The following is a 21,312-nucleotide window of genomic DNA, read 5'->3' as shown; positions in this document are numbered from 1 at the left end:
GTTCGAGGGATTTTTGTTTTGAATTCCATTTCTTCTTCTGTTTGTCTTCTGAAACTAACGCCATCTATGTTTTTACTCTCAACTATCTTCAGTATCTACCCATTTAATACCGTATTTTCAGTGTTCCTAAAACTGATCATCTTGAATACGTAATAAAATAATTCATTTTAAATAAGTCTTATAATCATCACATAAATTTATTTATCATCAATTAACCTACAATGAATAAAGAAATACGTTTTATCGAAATTTTTTTGTAATTTTAACCATTGACTGTGATAGCGAAGAAATTTTTTGACTGCATTAGGAGCTCCACTAGTTGGAATCTGATTTTTTCTCCACAGTTCAATAACTTGGTCAACTGAATTTTTAGCACTTTGTTTGATTGAATACTTTAAAATTTTAAGTTGGTAGAAAAACACACGCATAACCTCTTTCACTTTTGGTAACTTACGTTCCGAAATTCTTTGTAGAGGTATTCCGATAAAACGTATTTCTTTATTCATTGTAGGTTAATTGATGATAAATAAATTTATGTGATGATTATAAGACTTATTTAAAATGAATTATTTTATTACGTATTCAAGATGATCAGTTTTAGGAACACTGAAAATACGGTATTAAATGGGTAGATACTGAAGATAGTTGAGAGTAAAAAACATAGATGGCGTTAGTTTCAGAAGACAAACAGAAGAAGAAATGGAATTCAAAACAAAAATCCCCTCGAACGAAAATTTTATGTATATTTTGTGAAAAACAATTTAAAAATACGCACTGAACAAATTTCATAATAATAAATGACAACGCGATTAAGATTTTAAATTATTAAAGATAAAATTTAAAAAAATATTATTAGAATAAAAACTTTCAAATGAATTTTTGAACAGAAAACATCTATAGGAGTTGCTTTTATAATAAAAACTCAAATTTGTCTAAATTTCCTTGAAACTCACAGAATAAATTGAAATTTTTCGAATTATTGATCAAAAACTAGAAAAATTGATATGCATTGATGTTTGACGATGAATATCTCGTAAACGCTCAACTTGATCGAAAAATCATAAGAGACCATTTTTATAGAGCAGTAAATTTCCTACAAAAGTATGAGTTTCATCATTCATAATGATTTTTTTTTCATTGAGTTATAAAATTCATAAGAAATAAAAAATTTTCCCAAAAATAATCAAACTTTAACCGTTAATATCTTTTAAACGGTTGGGTTTACGAAAAAATCGTAAGAGACCTTTTTTGTAGAGCATTCAATTTCCTACAAAATCTAAGGAACAAGATATTTTTTCAAGTAGTTGGAAGCGAGATATAAATTTTTCTATCTGATAATAAGAAAAAATAGAAAACTGTAAGAAGGAGGACCTTCCCGTTACAATTAAGTACTCATGCTTGGAGAGGCTTTCTTAGAGGTGTCTAGGAACCTATTTTTCAGAGTACCAAACGAAAAAAAAAATATTCTTTTTTTTTGAATCACCCTATTATATATGTATATTATTTTCATTAATTTGTTAATTTACCCTTTCATATGGTATTAATCTTATTTTCAGTTGGATAAACTCTTTTTGGCGTATGTTTAGACAATCGTACTTAAGGAGTAAACTCCAGTCGTGCGTTGGAGCTGACACACACAATTTTTTTTTTTTCTTTACAAAAAGATACAAAATCAATATATTAAAAAATCCAAGTAACCGATATAATTTTATATAATTTTCGGAAGTTTAAAAACATTTTGTTGTAAATTTAAAAGTTAAAGAAATAATTTTGGAACGTACTTGTGTGCGTCATTGTGTATGTCAAATTTTATTTTCAGTCTTAGTAGAACGATTTTACGAATTTCATAAAAAGTATAATATTTTGCAACCACTTACACTAAATACGTTCCAAAATTATTTCTTTAATTGTTAAATTTACAACAAAATGTTTTTTAACTTCCGAAAATTATATCGGTTACTTGGATTTTTTAATATATTGATTTTATATCTTTTTGTAAAGAAAAAAAAAAAATTTTTTTTCTTAAAAATCTTAAGAACGTAGACTTGGCGCGATTTTTTACAGTGAAACTGTTTTTGTTTGGATTTTTAATCTTTTAAAATAAGAAAAATTTTTTTTATTTTTTGTAAATATATAAATTGTTATTGTTTTTATTTTTTTTTTTTTTTTTTTTTTTAATAAAAATTTTCTTAAATTATTTCTAATACCTCCAAGAATGTGTATAATAAGTTTTATGATGATGATGATTGGTTAAGTAGTTTTCACGTAAAAATATAACAAACAAAATGTACAATAGTAAAATTTATAATATTAATAAGGAAAATAAAAGAAAAAAAAACATTTTTAATTATTAATTTTATACGTATTGTTATTTTTAAAACATATTGTTTAAAAAAATATTTTTACTGAGGATTTTTTTTCCAAAGTCAATAGCATTCGTATTGTCGCATTTTAAACGTAATGCTTTACAAAAATAATAAAATAATAAAAATTAAGTACTTTGTTGTGATGCCCCCTATTATTTTAGCTAGTGTCGGTAACGGAAATTTCGGGTGGTAGTTCGCCAGGCTGATAAAGTCGGGACATTTTGTAGTGTCTCAATAGTAAATCAATCCCAGATCGTGACTATAATGATTTCCATCAATTAAATAAAAAATATTGGTGGCTCACTGATGAAGCTCAACATGGTAAAGCCATCCGAAGAAGAAGAGATGAATACGAGACATCTAGAAAAAGTAAGCGATCTAAAAATTAACATTAATTTAAAAAACAAAAGAAATTACACTTATGTCACTTTTTTATTTTATTTAACTTTAACGTTATTCATTATTAATTACTTATTATATTTATTTATCTTTATTACATTTCATTAATTATAATACAAGAGATTGAATGTGTAACGGGTATTTTTCCGGTTTTTATCTAAAAATAGACTTTATTACTGTTGTGTTACAGTCAAGGCTTACCTCTATATCTATATCCCCTAGCTCGAATGAAATCTCGCCGGAGTCCAGGATCTTTTCAGGGATAGCTTATATTACTTATAAATGAAATTTGAGCCTGATTATAAGTAGTACTCTATTTATTTAAGACAACAAACAACAAATATCAAAACTTAAGTTATACAATTTTACAAACTTTATGTCAAACTTTACTATATCGTACATAACCCGTACACACCGTTTGTTTTTCTGTTTGTCGGTGCCACCTGGTGGCCAAACTCTGTCTACTACCTTTACGCAGTAGTATTCCTCTTTTACCGATAGTTGCGTACGGCCCTACCTGCCCTTAATCCCGTCTGGGTGCTTGGAAAGCAACCCTTCCCGGCCCTACTTGCCCCTAGTCCAGTCTGGGTGCTTGGAAAGCAACCCTTCCCGGCCCTACTTGCCCCTAGTCCAGTCTGGGTGCTTGGAAAGCAACCCCTCCCGGCCTTACTTGCCCCTAGTTCCCTCTGGGTGCTTGGAAAGCAACCCTTCCCGGCCCTACTTCCCTCTGGGTGCTTGGAAAGCAACCCTTCCCGGCCCTACTTGGTGGCCAAATTTCCCCCAATGGACAAGTCAGCACTTACCTGGTTCCTGGTCGGAGACAAGGTAGGAGTTCCTTGGTTCCTTCCTAGTGAATGGTCTTCTACTGGGAAGGTTATAACCACTGGGAAACTTGGTTACTTTTTCCGTCAATCAAAATCGCTTTTGTCATTTCCTAGACCTTTCTCTACGAGTGAAAGATTTTGGAGAATTATCTATCACTCGTCCTCAAATTTCAGATTTTTCAACTATTTAAATCTGATCAAATATCAAATTCATTCATCAATTTCAACAGATTACAATAAATTTCATACCAAATCAATTCCATACAAAATTCGTTCGGGACTTAGAAAAAAAAATAACGTTTGCCAAATAATAATTTTCACCAAAATAATTTCCCATACTAATTTCATTTCTGGGACTTAGTACAAACAAGTTAATTCACAATGAAAATAATTAATTAAATAATTATTCAGATATTTTGAATCTGTTCGAGAATTTAATTAATTCTTTCTTTCAAGTAAAATAAATTTTTGTTCTTTAAAAGAACAAAAATTATCGCCACGCAGTTTCGCTTATGTTAGCTCGTCGGTTTTTACTGTAAACGAACGAGCGGCAGAATTCTTCGCCATCTCTCACCGCGGCGGCGTACTCAAGAATTCGCGCGTATTTCCAAATAATAATAAATCGCAGTCAAATATTTAAAACTAAATAAACTTTTCTATTAAACAAAGAAATGTAAATGAACAATTATATAAAAAAAAAACATCTTTAGTATATTAAATATACTCCGGTATTAATAATGACAAGAACGATAATAATAGTAATAATAACGATAATAACAATAGTGATACATCAAAACTAAATTCTGCTGCTCTGTCGTCTCACTCGCACTCACTTTCCATACCATCACAAATGTGATGTTTTTTTTACAATATTTTTCATCATTTAATATAAATTACTGAGAAAAGATATAATATATTATATATGAATTAATTAACTACAATAGAAAATAACTTACCATTGATAAAAAGAGAATAGAATAATGTGAGAAGCCAAAAACATGTGAATCAACATTATTATTATTATTATTAGAGAAGATAATGGCAATGTTTTTAAGTTAAGTTTGCAGCCACACTGTAAATATGTATATAAATAATGTATCTTTATAATGAAAATAAACTTTTTCAAAAAAAAGTAATGTGAACGACTGAAGACCCAAAGAGCGCAAGTTCGAGCCCAACTCACGACAAGGATTTTGTCAATCAATAATTTCGTTTCAATTCAAATTAAATGTACTAATGATTTCTAATATAACATCTGATGCTAAATTATTTTTAATCTTTTCGAAAATCATAATATTTTTTCTTTAAAAATTCGGATTGGGTTCTAATAGGAATTTGGGTTCTGACGGTGCGCTGTAAGAAAATAAACATACTTGGTAAGCAATGGACAACCTGATGATACCTTGACAAAGTAACTATCTAAAGAGCTGTGTTCGGTTTTCATAAACGTATAGATTCAAATTGCGTGTGACATGTAACTATGTTATATTAAAATTTATTTCTTATATCATGAATGCATCTTATCTTGAAATTATCAAACTGAATGTTTTAAATATTTAAAATTGTACAATATTCATGTGACAATTATAAACTATCTGGTCGATGCTTGCAGTTATAACATTTCTGTTTCTGTATTGAGTTCGTTAGTTCCGTAAATAAGGCTTACGAAAAAAATATTCGAGTAGTAAAATTTTTCGAAATGAAAGAAAAAGTCAATTCATCAAAAATTTTTTACATCAATGATTTTAATAATCTCAAGAAAATTGATTATTCTGAAGTAGATTCATCTACTACAAATATAGGCATGAGTAAAATTCAAGCAAAAACTCTGTTTCAAAAATATTATATCGATTTTGCTAGTTCTTCGAGTATTCATGGCTTTAATCACATGACAGCACCTGGGCGACATTTAATCGAACGGTAAAATTCAAAGATTCTTAAAAACTTTAGCATATTTCAAAATTTTCTTGTTTATATTTTAGTTTTTTAACCGCATTCTTTATAATTGGAGCGTTCATCAGTTTAATATTGTTATCATTGACATTCTGGCAACGTTTTCAAGATTTCTCTACAGTCGTTGTTTTTGATCATGAATACCGACGATTCACAATTACTCAGCCAGCTATAATAGCATGTCCAATAGTTCGCATGGATGAGAATAAATTTCCAGAAGTTTTCAAAAAGTATAATTATGATATTTAAGTAATATTTTATTATATATTTATTATAATCATTTTTTACAGGTACAACTTGGCAGATACCACTGATACTAGATACTTTTTTCAGTTCCTTTCTAATGCAACGTACTCCACATTTGATCAAACACCCTTGTTCACTACTGTTAAACCTACAAAGTGGTTATCAATTTTAAATGATCTTAAGCCAGATGTCGATTATTCCTCTTCAAATTTTAATAAAGCTACATGGGTTGTTACTGAACAAGGATTTTGTCTAGCGTTTAATAGTTATGTCAGTCCATATTCTTCAATGGAGTAAGTATTTTAAAAACCTACCTATACAAACCTGTAAAAATTTTTATGGCTATATCTATAAGTGTAACATTTACTTTATTAGTAAATAATGTGAATTTTAGCCTAAACCGTCCCTTGCTTAGAAAAAAAAATGTTAAAATGAGTCAAAACACCTTGAAAAGATATAAAAACGAATTTTTATTTGAACGCTATATAAATATACATTTTGCATCGAGAAAGTATTTCCGGATTCCTTTTCTTAATTAGAGTCATCTTTGACATCAATTTCAATTTTGTTATTCTTACTCAGTTTAGTAAGATAAATAATCATTAATTTTTAGATATTGGCAAAGCAATAATTGGACAATTTTACCACTTTCTGATGAAGTTCATTTTTATGACTATCAAAATCGAGAAATACCAAACACTATCAGAATAAAAACTCATGATGTCATGGTAAGTTCAATATTATTCGACTAAGTATTTCAATGCTATAATTTTTTTAAAAATTCTAAATATCGCCGAAATAATTATTTTCACAGGTCAGTATTTACTATCCTGGTTCAGTTGTAACTCTGGAAAATAAATTCTACAAGTCAATGCGCACAGCTATGTCCCAATTAACACTCTTTGTTGGTGAAATAAGTAGCTCCAATCAAGTTACAGAACTATCATTAACACAACGGAAGTGCATGTTGTCCGATGAAGGTAAACTCAAAATGTGGCCAGTTTATACTAAGGCAATGTGTTCTCTTGAATGTCGGTATAATAATATACTGAGAATTTGCGGTTGTTATCCACATTTTGCTAGACCTACAAGTAAGTGTTATGACTTACGATCATTTAACGATTGCTTTTTATTTATTTATTAATTAATGAATTTGTTGTAATATTTCAGACGGAATACCAATATGTGATTCCAATCAACTTCAATGCATTAGTAAGAATCTCGACAAAGTTCTATCGTTGGAAGAATGTCATTGCTATGCAGATTGTGACACAACATTTTATCTTGAAGAATCATTCTCGACAATCGAATTGTAAGTCGTCTAAAAGTAATCTAAAGAAAGAAATTATAAATAAGTAATTCAATAAATAAAAAATTTTTGGTAATCAATTAATCATAATGACCTGATTTTTGACATGATAACGTCTTATAAATTGATGACCACCGGCAGCACACATGAAAAAGTGTCGCGTTCCGTCTGAGCCTGAGAGTGCAAGCGAGAGCGCGCAACAAGCGATAGAGAGGGACGATCGGCCGAAGCAGTGAGGCCAGAGCTCAAGTGTTGGCTTGTGACACATATATCTCTCTTCTCGCGTGACGTCAAAGTTAACAGTTTGAATATTGTTCTATAACTATTTGTTCGTCAATATTTAAACAAATTACTTAAATTCAATTTGCAAAAACTATGAATAATATTTGAACATTAAAAATTTATGTTTTTAACCAGTTTTAAAAATATTTATGTCAAATTATATCAAATTATTATTATTGATAATATTAATGATTAATATTAATTATAAACAAATAAATTAATAATAACTATAAACGATAAATTGATAACATAATATTAAAAAATAGTAAAATAATTAATATTAACTACAAATAATGATAACACGGGTCAACATGAAATTTGACTTTGATTGCAAAGCATTAAATTTCGGTAGTTTAGGTCGTAATAAGACGGAAAAAAAATATATGGCATGAAAAACTTTGCTTTTGTGCTTAGAAGACTGATTGAACAAAATTTTTAAAAATCTCGGATTTTAATTTTTGATTGAAAATAAAACTATTGAAATAAAAATGTTTATTATTATTATTATGTTTTACTATCAAATTAGCTTACAGAAAAGTGGAAAATAACTTAAAAGTGCACACTTTTACTTTTTTTTTTATGTTCATAGCTACTTTCTCTCAATAAACCCCAAATATAGTCGCCCATCATGTTTTCATTGTATTGGCCTTGATAGCGTTGTTCAAAATTCATGATGTCCTGATGGAAACGTTCTCCTTGCTCTTCGGAATAGGCTCTCATATTGTTTTTAAATTTATCCAAATGAGCATGCAGCATATGTACTTTTAATGACATCCTGCAGCCCATGGCCTTAAAATTTGTAAGCATATCCCCAACCAACTTTTCGTAGTTTTCAGCTTTATTATTTCCTAAAAATCCAGAAACTACTGCTTTAAAACTGTTCCAACTTGCTTTTTGAGTACGATTCAGCAACGTTGGAAATTTTTCATCGGCGAAAATCTGTCTTATTTGCGAACCAACAAAAACCCCAGCTTTAACCTTTGCTTCCGATAACTTCGGAAAAAATTTTTTTAAGTATCCAAAATAGGGTGATTCAAAAAAAAAGAATAGTTTTTTTTCGTTTGGTACTCTGAAAAATAGGTTCCTAGACACCTCTAAGAAAGCCTCTCCAAGCATGAGTTCTTAATTGTAACGGGAAGGTCCTCCTTCTTACAGTTTTCTATTTTTTCTTATTATCAGATAGAAAAATTTATATCTCGCTTCCAACTACTTGAAAAAATATCTTGTTCCTTAGATTTTGTAGGAAATTGAATGCTCTACAAAAAAGGTCTCTTACGATTTTTTCATAAACCCAACCGTTTAAAAGATATTAACGGTTAAAGTTTGATTATTTTTGGGAAAATTTTTTATTTCTTATGAATTTTATAACTCAATGAAAAAAAATCATTATGAATGATGAAACACATAGTTTTGTAGGAAATTTACTGCTCTATAAAAATGGTCTCTTATGATTTTTCGATCAAGTTGAGCGTTTACGAGATATTCATCGTCAAACATCAATGCATATCAATTTTTCTAGTTTTTGATCAATAATTCGAAAAATTTCAATTTATTCTGTGAGTTTCAAGGAAATTTAGACAAATTTGAGTTTCTATGAATAGAAATATGTTATGAACTATTTTTTTAATTAGTTTTTTTAGTCTTGGACATGTTTGATTACATTAAAACAAAAAATTAGTGCATTTTTTTAAATATATAATTCAATTTAGTGTGTTTCACATGTGTTTCACTTTTTTATCGAAGAATTTATTTATTTAATTATCAACTGCCATATAATTTTCAATATTTTCAACATAACGGTACACTTTTACTGTAAATAATTTCCTCTATTGCAGTTTGGGTAGTTTTTTCGATGTTCTTTGATAATTTGCAATAAGTATTGGAATTGCTCTTCATTTTTTGTCAAGCATTGATTATACTCACTAACTAATGCAACAGCTCGTTCTGCTGAATCATTAACAACTTTCAATTGGTTAAAGTATTCTTTATTTTCAATGTAACTGTCATTAGTAGGCCACGATTCAATATCTTTATCAAGGAAGTCATATGGTAAATCAAAGATTTTAAAGAGATTTAAAGACTTTTTAGAAACAAAGTCACTCAGCCTTTTTTGCGTTAATGAATTCAAATCGTTTTTATCAATTATAAATTTTTTAGCTTTAGAATCTGTACCGTTACGAGTATTAACAGCTCCAACAATATTTTTTTACTTCCAATGAAACGGTATCGTCAAATAATGATAAAATGGCAAGTTCATCACTTAAATACCATAAATGCAAAATCATTTTTTCACAAGTTGCTGAAGAAATCAATGAATTGATATTTTTGTACTCGAATAAATTTTTCAAAAACTGCAAGTCATGATTAGCAGCAGTTGTTGCAGAAGTTGATGAAAACCAAGCTTTTAAATACAGTGTAACTATAAATATACAAATTTGCCGAAGACCGTCCAATTCTTTATTAGAAAGTTTAAATTCATTTCTGAATAGAAACATTTTTAAACTGTAAATTGCCTTCGCCATCCACCTAGCATGATGAATTGCACCAGGACGTTTGAAAAAATTTCTTCTTGAGGCATTTCTCCAAGGAAAATCAACGACAATTCCAACAATTCTTTATAGTCATCTCGGGGTTGTAGTAACTATCAAAAACAATTAAAAATTTGTCAGAAACAAGAAAATTTTTTTCTTAAAATCGCAGTTAAATCATACCTGTAAGGATTGTGCAATTAAACTAGATATATTCATTTTTTTATCCAAAATGATATCAGCAACAACAGTATCTTCAATTCCAGATTTATAATTAGTTTTATTTATTTCATCCCATGATTTTTTAAATCTTCCGAACATTGGTACGTTTGGCCCAGATGACACAGGCCAATATACTTCAAATGCACTTCTCAATATGATCTCAAAAATGTGGTGACGACATGGTAACCAGATTAACTCTCTTCCCAAAGTTTTTTCAATTGCCTTACATGTACCGTTATGAATTCCTGTATAAAGAAAATAGATAACTATCGTTAAATTTAATATTTTCAACAAATTGTAGATTATATTTAAAATCCAAATGAGTAAATAATTCTCAATAATTTCAAAAGTGAAATTCAGTAAGCAATAAAAATTAAACTAGAACGTTAATAATTAAATATTTTTTAGATTAAATTATCATTGATAAGTTACCTGTATTAACTGCCGTCGTGTCAAAACACATCGCCTTAACATAATTAGTAATACCCCTTCACTCAATGTCGATAAAATGGCTGATGTTTGATTGTCTGCCGTCCCAGAATTCATTTTGGAACCCCAAGTAATTGTTCGGTACCAAATGCAGTTAAAATAACTGGTAGCCGTTCCACAGATTTTGATCCAACAAGGTCATTCAGCATTTTTCCGTCCCAATGCACAACGTATTTATCGTGTGTCTTAAAGTTGTCATTAAGTCCTTTAGCAATGTCTTCTCTTTGAAGCATACGAGCTCGTTGAATTGAACTATAACTGAGTGTTGTATCTTCAATTTTAATACCTACTGCTAGTAAAACCGGAGCAATAATAAACATCGCATTTCTACTGCTGACATTAGCTCGGTCGAGTCCAAAAATGACTTCAGGAGTTAAGACATCAAGTTTTGCTCGTTTTGTCGGAATTGGAGGTTTATACTCTGAATCAGATCCAAAATTTGTAACTCCACTTAATGTATACGTAGAGAACGACTCTGATTTTTCACTTGGAACAATCGCATGACTGGTAGACGGTTGATCTAAGTCTGGAATAAGATCTGTTTTATAAATTAAACGAAGAAAATGTATAGAATTTATTCATTTTGATGACAAATAATTAAGAAAGGACTCCAAAAATTGTCTAGTCAAATGTCATCTAGTCATCTATGAAAAGTTACACTACTACCTGACTTTATAATAATTAAATATCTCAGATACTTACTACTCTCATCTATTCCCATCATAGTTGTGGTTAAGTTTGATACAGGTACATTATTAGAAAGAATCTCTTTATGGGTACCGAATTTTTGATCCAAATACAACTTTCTAATATTATCATCAAGCACTTTTAAGGATTTTTCGCTCACAATGTCGAATAATTGTTCAAGATCAGTCTGAAATTTCATTTCCTTTTGGTTTTGCGCTGAATTCTTTTTATCGAAATTTTTTTGTAATTTTAACCATTGACTGTGATAGCGAAGAAATTTTTGACTGCATTAGGAGCTCCACTAGTTGGAATCTGATTTTTCTCCACAGTTCAATAACTTGGTCAACTGAATTTTTAGCACTTTGTTTGATTGAATACTTTAAAATTTTAAGTTGGTAGAAAAACACACGCATAACCTCTTTCACTTTTGGTAACTTACGTTCCGAAATTCTTTGTAGAGGTATTCCGATAAAACGTATTTCTTTATTCATTGTAGGTTAATTGATGATAAATAAATTTATGTGATGATTATAAGACTTATTTAAAATGAATTATTTTATTACGTATTCAAGATGATCAGTTTTAGGAACACTGAAAATACGGTATTAAATGGGTAGATACTGAAGATAGTTGAGAGTAAAAACATAGATGGCGTTAGTTTCAGAAGACAAACAGAAGAAGAAATGGAATTCAAAACAAAAATCCCCTCGAACGAAAATTTTATGTATATTTTGTGAAAAACAATTTAAAAATACGCACTGAACAAATTTCATAATAATAAATGACAACGCGATTAAGATTTTAAATTATTAAAGATAAAATTTAAAAAAATATTATTAGAATAAAAACTTTCAAATGAATTTTTGAACAGAAAACATCTATAGGAGTTGCTTTTATAATAAAAACTCAAATTTGTCTAAATTTCCTTGAAACTCACAGAATAAATTGAAATTTTTCGAATTATTGATCAAAAACTAGAAAAATTGATATGCATTGATGTTTGACGATGAATATCTCGTAAACGCTCAACTTGATCGAAAAATCATAAGAGACCATTTTTATAGAGCAGTTAATTTCCTACAAAAGTATGAGTTTCATCATTCATAATGATTTTTTTTTCATTGAGTTATAAAATTCATAAGAAATAAAAAATTTTCCCAAAAATAATCAAACTTTAACCGTTAATATCTTTTAAACGGTTGGGTTTACGAAAAAATCGTAAGAGACCTTTTTTCTAGAGCATTCAATTTCCTACAAAATCTAAGGAACAAGATATTTTTTCAAGTAGTTGGAAGCGAGATATAAATTTTTCTATCTGATAATAAGAAAAAATAGAAAACTGTAAGAAGGATGACCTTCCCGTTACAATTAAGAACTCATGCTTGGAGAGGCTTTCTTAGAGGTGTCTAGGAACCTATTTTTCAGAGTACCAAACGAAAAAAAAAATATTCTTTTTTTTTTAATCACCCTAATCCAAAAGCTTCTGAAGTTTCATCCAGTTTTTTAACAAATTGTTTCATCAACCTTAACTTAATGTGCAAAGGCGGCATTAACACCTTTTCCGCTTCAACAATCGGCTCAAATTTGACGTTCTGTTTTCCGACACACAATTCTGTTCTTACAGGCCATGACCGTTGAATATAGTGTTTAGAATCCGCTCTGCTATCCCACAAGCACAATTGACACGGATACTTTGTATATCCACCCTGTAGCCCCATTAAAAATCCCACCATTTTAAAATCTCCAATCAGCTCCCAGTTATACTCACAATACTTTACAGATTCAAGCAATATTTTGACACTTTCATAATTTTCTTTAAGATGTACTGAGTGAGCAATTGGAAGAGACGGAAATTTATTTCCGTTGTGCAATAGAACTGCTTTTAAACTTTTTGTAGAGCTGTCAATGAATAAACGCCATTTGCTAGGGACACAGGGTATGCCAATTGCTTCAAACATACTTTTAATGTCATTACAAAAACAAAGTCCATCTTCCTTCGTGAAAAACGTTGCAAACATTTCATGCCTAGTCCGCTGATCCGTGATCTTAACATCATCAAGCAAATTCCACTGTTTTAACCGAGAGCCTAGAAGCTCTGCTTTATTTTTTGGCAAATTTAAATCTCTAATTAGATAGTTAAAATCTTCTGAAGTAATGAGATAGTGTTTTGGTTGTTCAGGTGTAGGCAAAAACTCCTTATCGGAATTACTTTTATAAGAACTAAAAGATGAACTACTTTTCTGCGATAATTTTTTTGGTGGCTCAGATACTGGTCGTGTCAGGTCGTGAGCAATTGGAGCAGAAGAAGATTCGAGGTCAGGATATTCAATAGGTTTTGCATTTTTATCTCTACGTCTTTTACTCGGATTCACCATACAAAAGTAGCAGTCAGTAATATGGTCTTTTGGTTCTCGCCAAATCCTTGGTATTACAAATTTCATAAACCTTTTCTCACCTCGATACCAACCTAAAAATATAAAAATAAAAATTAATATGTCTATTATTTTGGATTCATCGCTTAATTAAATAAAAATTGCTTACCTTCCAAACACCTTTTACAATAACTACAAGCAACATGTAGAGCCCATGGCTTATCTTGATTCCGTATAGGACAGTCAAAATATGCTTCATAGGCTTCACAGAGAACGTGAGATGTCTTTAGTTCATATTTCACGTCTCGAACTTTAATAAATTGACCACATATAAAACAAAATGCATCAGCATCGTATTTGCACTTTCGTGACGACATTTTAAGTTATTCTGGGCTTGTAAATAACACCTGATGGTTGTTTATCACTCGGGTGCCATCTAGCGGCACAGTGTAAACGTTAATACCCCACTCTCACCGCGCGGTCTTTTTAAAAATATTAAAATCAATTAAAATTTATGAAAAAATTGAAAAATGAGTATTATCTACAGATTCGGTAGAATCTGGCGCCAAGTTCCGTTCAAAAATCCCGTTGCAAACGTAGCGCCAGACTACCGAATGTATTTACAGTAAGCAGAACGGTTTTTTGAGGTTGTATAATTTTATTTAATTATACGGTACTACTTTTCCTAAAATGATACATTAGAAATGTAAGTCAGACTCTATTTTATTGATATCAATTAATTATAATTAATTATAACATTGAATTCACTTAAAATTATTAAATTTTATCAGCACAAACTATAGTAAGCCCAGAAATTTCGATCCTGACTTTTTTTTCATGGAGAAAAGTCACCGCCACAGACTAGATAAAATAAAAATGTGTAGTAATCTTCCGATAGATACGCAACTACACTGAAAAAAGTTAATTCACAGCTTGCATTGACAACCACCAGAGTGCGCTGATATTATTGTTTTTACATATACTGTAGATGTAATAACGGAATAGCTCACTGAAGTTAGAACCCTAAATTTTTTTTTTAATTTTTAATTTTTTTTTTATCACGTCTTTAGCTTTTCGTTTGTTCTTTACTGTTCACTTTTAACATTTGTTTGTTCTCAATTTATTTATTTTGAAAATAATTCATTAGTAATATACCTTTAAGTTAGCCCCCGTATTGCATTTTTTAATATTTTGGTAGCAATTTAGGTTATCAAACCTCTGTTTTTGATTGTTCATGTATATTTAACATTTGTTTCTACTTCAAATTGTTTAGTTGTTGTTTAATTAACATTTTTAATTAGCTGAATGTATGTATTCTAAATATTCGCACCGCGCATGCGTCAACATTACGTATAGACTTTTAGCGCGATCTTTTGAAAATTATAGTGACAAGCACATTTCATGTGTAAAAAATTAAAAAATCTACAAGTGTAATTTTTTCGTGATTACCCTTTAATTAATTTATTTAATTTAAATAATTACAAAAAAATTGTTAGATGTCCGCCAATATCAATGTCATTAGGTACATAATTAATAACTAATAAATATTCATTTCATTTTGAATTTCTTAAAAATTTCGAAATAATTGTTAATTAATGCATGTATATTTTTTTATATTCATTAATGCTATTTTTCTGAATTCTACAAACTATTTTAAAAAAGAGAAATCCATAACAAATAACAAAAAATTTTAATACTTTATCAAAATAAAACTTATTATAAAATTTTTAAAAACTACACGTTGCCTTTTTTCATGTGACCTCTATAATTTAAATTACAAGAATAATACACTTATACTCTAATCACTGTGCTCGTCACTATAATTTTGAAAAGACCGCGCTGAAAGTTTAAACGTAAAGTTGACGCATGCGCAGTGCAAATATTTAGAATACAAATATTCAGCTAACTAAAAATGTTAATTAAACAAAAAATAAAGAATTGATGCAATTACGTTTTTTTGAAGTTGCAAATTTTATTAAATTCTGCGGTCATTCTTTTTCTTAAATTTCTATTATAAGCGTGTAGTTCATATCTTATTTTCCTTATATTAATTAATTATATCCAATTATAACAATTAATCTGCTTAAAATCATTTAATTTAATCAGCATAAACTATAGCAACGCAAAAATTTCGATCCTGACTTTTTTTTGATGGGCAAAGTGATCTGCCACAGATTAAATAATTCGAGAATGCATAGTAATCCTCCGATAGATAGGACCACTATAGTTAAAAAAGATATTCCGGAGCTTGCATCTACACTCGCCAGGGTGCACTGGAATTCTTTTTACATATACTGTAGCTTCATGTAAACTCCAATCTCGAAGGGATTCACACTCATATGTTATGTTTTAATGAACTAAGGTGATTCGCTTACAATTACCTTTTTATTTAATTGCTTTGATTCACTTTAAACTTTCAGCGAGCAAGTATAAATTAAATTAATAAATTCATATTGGATGTGCCTAAAAGTACGGCAAATGAACGAAACGGTTACTTACGTGTACGGAGCAATAGAAATTACCGGGAAATTCAAATTTTACTCAAAAAACTTCGCTTGTGTACGGAGCCATATAATAATAATATTAAAGATAATACTGAAAATAATAATAATGGTAATATTTAATTGATGACAAAAATTTCAGCAATCATAATATTTATCTTTATTCTTATCAAGATTGTTATGAAATTATTAAGAATTGAATTATTAAAATCAAATTTACAATTTTCTTAATTACAAAACATTTTAAAGACCCTTAATTGTCTTCTAAAATTTATCTGAAATGGGAAGCTTCTAATTGATAATTTAGTTCATCAATATAAACTATTCTTCATTACATACTGATATCATTTCGTGAAATAAGTTTATATTTTATTATGGATGGTAAGTATTCTTCTTATCACAGAAATAAAAAATCAAAAATAAGAAATTATCTTTTTATTACAAAAATATAAAATTTAAAAACTTAAATTCAACTTTTTATTTTTTAATAGCAAAAGTGCTAGGGAAAAATTTTGTTATGAAAAAATGATTTTATTTTATAAATCAGAATTATTTCGGTTCAGACAACGTTGAATATAACTGTTTAAATTTAATTTTTTTATTCAAAAATATCTGCATAGAAATACTTCTTAACTAGAAACCTAATTCCCAATGTTTCATATTTTTGGACTACACTTAAAAATCAGTGTGATATTTTTAGTCGCTTTCAGATGTCACTACTTACGTTGTCAAATCATTTACTCGACAGCCGCTACATTGGTTTAAACCAGGGCCGTACATGTTATGTTTCTGCGTTTATGAATTATTATAATTTCGTTTTTATTTTCACTGCATTTCTAATTTTTTTATTTAATCTTTTATTGATCCGTTATAATATTTAGCCAGAAAAATAGTGGTTGCATAATTTAATTTTTATGCAAATATCGAAATAAGTTTATAAAAATAATTTAGTACGAAACTTATAGCAATTAAATCCACACCATTTTCGGTAAATAATTATATAAATAATAAAATATGATGTGACTTTTTGTATTTTTTATTTAAAATTTTAATTAAAATAAAACACTGTAAGTAACATTTATTCGAAAACTTTATCATATGTCGATGACATAAAAGTTATCCAACATTTTTAATTTTTTGATTTTATTTGTAATCATGTTGTTAGTACTAAAAAATAATTTTAAAAAATAGCACGTGTACGTTTTCAAATTTTTTACGGGTATAATTTTTTTTATGGTAATTTTTTTAGTAGAAAAATTATGAAATCTTTCAGCTGTTGGTTAACTTAATTGTCATCATTTATCGTGTATTCTCAATTCAAATAACGCGGTAATCGCGTACGCCCAGATGGGAAAAAATATATTCTTAATTAAACAAATTAATTAGCAGAAACTATAGCGGCCAAGATTTTTGATATTGAACTTTTTCCGATGCCAAACCCAACCGCCATAGAAAAAGTAATAACACGACAGCTTATAGAAATTTCGACAGTAGATGAAATACTCGACTTATAAATCACTATATATATAAATGTCTTTCTTTATGTCCACTAATTAGCGTCGCAGTACTTCTACATTTAAATATCGTCTTACTGCACAGTTGCAGTCGTTAATGACTGTTACACACTAAATAATAAAATATGATAGTTTTTATTACTAATTGCTCATAGATAAGAAAATAATAAAAATATGCCGATGGCTATTTCGTCATTAAAGAATAAACTTATACTAGGAATTCAAATTGCGCGCGTACGCGCGCGCTTTAATCCTAACCAATAAGAAATCAGGGTCCATGTTTTCGATACTAAGCTAACTTCATTCTACCATTAATTTTAGTATATAGGATATTTTTTTTAATCTTATTTTTTAAGTTTACTCCAGCATCAAATGAAATGTGAATAGGGTGCCAAGAAACACTTCTAGCCGAACACTTTGTATACAAAGTGTCAAATTGTCTCTATATCTAGCCTGAATTAAGATAATTGAAAAACCGCTTACTGAAACCCAGCGATACAAAATGACCGCTGGTAAAATGACTTCTGGCAAAATAAGAAATAAATGTTTAACACAAAATTTTTTGACGCAATGACGCAAAATATTTTACTGTGTATTTCTTGAGTAAAATAATAATTAAAATAATTTTTATAAAATCATATGAATTATCATTTATTTATTTTTATTTAAGACAAAATAAAAAAACACGCAGTTCTGCATAAAGCCGCAACAAAATAATCGACCAAAATGTTGCGGGTTTTTCGATAAGTGACTACGGAGAGATAACGAGCGCTGCTAACACTCAATCAGGCTTGCAATTGTAAATGGTTTTGTTTTATAATAATCGTAATCGCAATATAATTATCGTTCTGTAGTTATTATTATTTATCACAGTGTTTTTTATGCTCAATTTTTTTGTTTGAATTATGAAAATCACGTTTTAATCAAAAATATGATTTTCAGGCGAGAGTAGAGCATACCTGCGCACTTCGCGCTCGAGGCATGCAATAATAATAATAATAATAATAATAATAATAATAATAATAAATATTATTATTGTTATTACTATTATATAATATAGAGTAAGGTTTAAATAGACCGCGCAATGAATAAAAATATCGCGCATGCGCAGTAAGAACCTTTTTGAAAATTACATATGTGTGTGCAGTTATAGTAAAAAAGAAATTCAAAAAATTATAAAAGAAAATTCGATCAAAAAAACGTTTTCTCGTAATTGAACAAAGAATATTCATTAAAGATTGAAAAAAAAATCCCGTAGATATAATTATATTAAGAGCTATGTCTGTTTAAAATTTTAAAACTATTTTTTTAAGAACAAACAACGAACAAACGATAAATTTGCCGGGTCTATCACGAACAAATGCAGAACAAATGATTTAACAAAAAAGAGTTTAAAAATGTATTCATTTCTACTAACTTAAAGAGCTCTCTGCTGTATTATTACTTAAAAAACCAAACTCAGCCCCCGAAAGATTTAGTGCATAATGACGTCATCCAATGTGAAATGATTAACTGTCAGTCACTTTTTTTTAATAATGACATAATAATGACAACAGGTGCCGCGGTTAACAGATTATGATTATGACATTTTTTTCTCAGTGACGCCATTGTTATTATTATTATTTCTTTTCATTTAATATATTGGCGGATTGCGGTCACATGTAAGTACTTTTTATTTACGTAATTAATCTTAATAATATAATTTAAATATTTTTACTAACAATATAGTAATAAAAAAAAAATAGATAAATTAGTTCCATATATCAAATAATATCAAATAATTAAATTTTAATAGTGGAACTTATTCCTGTTTGTTTTCGATTACTTTACATTACGGTTAGGTTTTTATTTTCAATTATTATGTTTACGTAAAATTATTGAGTTTCTCAAATTTCATTCGCGTTATAAATAGAATAATAATGTGTGATTTTCTTTCTATTACAGCTTAATATCCAACACAATGGCCAGTGACAGAGGTAAATAAGCAAAAAAAAAAAAAATAAAAAAAAGTAAAATGATGAAAAACACATATTAATTTAATTAAATTTATTTATTTCAGAAGAATTCAATCGAAATCTCGAGGCGGCGCGAGAAGCAGCGCAGCGTGCTGCTGATCATTATTATTTATTGGTCCAACAGATGAACGGTCAACATTCATCTGTTGAACGAATAAATAATATCAATCAGCAGCCACTGTCCGAAATGCAGCTGATTCGGCTACCACCGCCGCCACCACCAGCTGAAGTACACCAGCCGCAGCAACAAAATCAGCCGCAACAACAACAACAGCAGCAACAACAACAACAGCAACAACAACAGCAGCAGCAACAACAACAGCAGCCGCAACAACAACAGCAGCCGCAACAACAACAGCAGCCGCAACAACAACAGCAGTCGCAGCAACAACAGCAGCCGCAACAACAGCAGCAGCCGCAACAACAACAACAGCAGCAACAACAACAACAGCAGCAACAACAACAACCGCAGCAACAACAACAGCAGCTGTCACTGTTGCCGGAAATGCCACAACAGCCGCCCCAAACTACTCGTATGTTTTTTTTATTAAGAATTCACATTAAACATTATTAAATTAAATTTTCCAATTCAAACATAAATAATAATTAATTTCTATCTTTACAGCCCGCCATCTTTCAGCTGGAAAACAGCGAGAGTTAAAGCATGGGGAGGCAGGAAAAGGCGTGGCTGGGCAAATCGGCGAGGACAAGGGCGTGGTCAGGGTCGACCATACCCCAGGGGCGGGGAAACCGTCCTATCATTAATTATTATTATTAAAAATAATTATATTTATTAATATAATAATTATTAATAATATTTATATTTTTGCCCTCCGGGCGAAAAGTGGTAACTTTCATCCCGTTGCGCTAAACAAAGTTGCCGCTTTCTGCCTTTGTCGGACAAAATTTAGTATATTACACCCCTTGGGAAGGAAAATAAGAAAAGCCTCAGATCCCATGTAATTGTTAGCCGAGGCGAAGCTGAGGTCAACAAACATGTGATCTGAGGTTTTCTTTTTTACTTCCTAAGGGGTGTATACTATTTTTTTGTCCGACGAAGGCGGAAAGCGGCAACTTTGTTTAGCGCAGCGAGACGAAAGTTGCCACTTTCCGCCCGGAGGGCAAAATAGTATATTACACACCGAGGGAAGTAAAGTAAGAAATGTCTCAGATCACATGTAATTGTTGGTCGAGGCGAAGCCGAGGTCAACAAACATGTGATCTGAGGTTTTCTTTTTACTTCCTAAGGGCTGTATACTATTTTTTTTTGTCCAACGAAGGCGGAAAGTGGCAACTTTTTTACCGCAGTGGGATGAAAGTTGCCACTTTCCGCCAGGAGGGCGAAAAAATAGTATACAGCCCTTAAGAAGTAAAAAGAAAACTTCAGATCACATATTTGTTGATCTGTGCTCCGCCTCGGCCAACAACACATGTGTTCTAAGGCTTTTCTTATTTTCCTCACCAAGGAGTGTAATATACTATTATAAATATAATTATTATTGATGATAATTATATAATAAATTTAATCATCACTACTACTACTACTACAACTATTATTATTATTATTATTATCATTATTATTATCATTATCATTATGATTATTAT

The 21,312-nt window shown here is 29.7% G+C and overlaps 4 protein-coding genes across 4 annotated transcripts; 2 read left to right on the top strand and 2 right to left on the bottom strand.

Moving 5' to 3' along the window:
• The first annotated feature begins 4,901 nt into the window (after window positions 1-4,901).
• Window positions 4,902-7,104, top strand: LOC141533015 (uncharacterized). Its single transcript, XM_074251664.1, has 5 exons — window positions 4,902-5,509; window positions 5,833-6,081; window positions 6,402-6,516; window positions 6,603-6,879; window positions 6,959-7,104. Exons 1-5 carry the CDS (start codon window positions 5,289-5,291, stop codon window positions 7,102-7,104), a joined length of 1,008 nt encoding a protein of 335 aa, XP_074107765.1. The 5' UTR covers window positions 4,902-5,288.
• Window positions 6,983-13,759, bottom strand: LOC141533061 (uncharacterized). The gene is made up of 3 exons (XM_074251733.1): window positions 12,773-13,759; window positions 7,192-8,372; window positions 6,983-7,120 (listed from the first exon to the last, which is right to left on the bottom strand). Exons 1-2 carry the CDS (start codon window positions 13,744-13,746, stop codon window positions 8,324-8,326), a joined length of 1,023 nt encoding a protein of 340 aa, XP_074107834.1. The 5' UTR covers window positions 13,747-13,759; the 3' UTR covers window positions 6,983-7,120; window positions 7,192-8,323.
• On the bottom strand, window positions 10,657-11,504 carry LOC141533062 (uncharacterized). The gene is made up of 2 exons (XM_074251734.1): window positions 11,321-11,504; window positions 10,657-11,144 (listed from the first exon to the last, which is right to left on the bottom strand). The coding sequence occupies exons 1-2, from the start codon at window positions 11,502-11,504 to the stop codon at window positions 10,672-10,674; spliced, it is 657 nt and encodes a 218-aa protein (XP_074107835.1). The 3' UTR covers window positions 10,657-10,671.
• Window positions 13,760-14,312: 553 nt separating the features above from the next.
• LOC141533014 (uncharacterized) lies at window positions 14,313-20,472 on the top strand. Its single transcript, XM_074251663.1, has 4 exons — window positions 14,313-14,383; window positions 19,637-19,668; window positions 19,752-20,240; window positions 20,333-20,472. The coding sequence occupies exons 2-4, from the start codon at window positions 19,653-19,655 to the stop codon at window positions 20,470-20,472; spliced, it is 645 nt and encodes a 214-aa protein (XP_074107764.1). The 5' UTR covers window positions 14,313-14,383; window positions 19,637-19,652.
• Window positions 20,473-21,312: the final 840 nt, after the last annotated feature.

This window comes from Cotesia typhae, unplaced genomic scaffold (genome assembly GCF_013202065.1).
Source record: "Cotesia typhae breed Kobodo isofemale line unplaced genomic scaffold, CoteBio_Ctyphae contig_81, whole genome shotgun sequence".
Taxonomy (NCBI): Eukaryota; Metazoa; Arthropoda; class Insecta; order Hymenoptera; family Braconidae; genus Cotesia; species Cotesia typhae.
This window is presented reverse-complemented; position numbering and strand designations above follow the sequence as displayed.

Coding starts and splice junctions, on each gene's coding strand:
- LOC141533015 (XM_074251664.1), top strand. CDS start 5,289: ATGAAAGAAAAAGTCAATTCATCAAAAATTTTTTACATCAATGATTTT. Junction 6,517..6,602: donor TAAAAACTCATGATGTCATG/GTAAGTTCAATA, acceptor TTATTTTCACAG/GTCAGTATTTACTATCCTGG. Junction 6,880..6,958: donor ACATTTTGCTAGACCTACAA/GTAAGTGTTATG, acceptor GTAATATTTCAG/ACGGAATACCAATATGTGAT.
- LOC141533062 (XM_074251734.1), bottom strand. CDS start 11,504: ATGAAATTTCAGACTGATCTTGAACAATTATTCGACATTGTGAGCGAA. Junction 11,145..11,320: donor GATGGGAATAGATGAGAGTA/GTAAGTATCTGA, acceptor ATCTTATTCCAG/ACTTAGATCAACCGTCTACC.
- LOC141533061 (XM_074251733.1), bottom strand. CDS start 13,746: ATGAAATTTGTAATACCAAGGATTTGGCGAGAACCAAAAGACCATATT. Junction 8,373..12,772: donor TCAGAAGCTTTTGGATTAGG/GTGATTAAAAAA, acceptor TTTTTTCCGAAG/TTATCGGAAGCAAAGGTTAA.
- LOC141533014 (XM_074251663.1), top strand. Junction 20,241..20,332: donor ACAGCCGCCCCAAACTACTC/GTATGTTTTTTT, acceptor CTATCTTTACAG/CCCGCCATCTTTCAGCTGGA.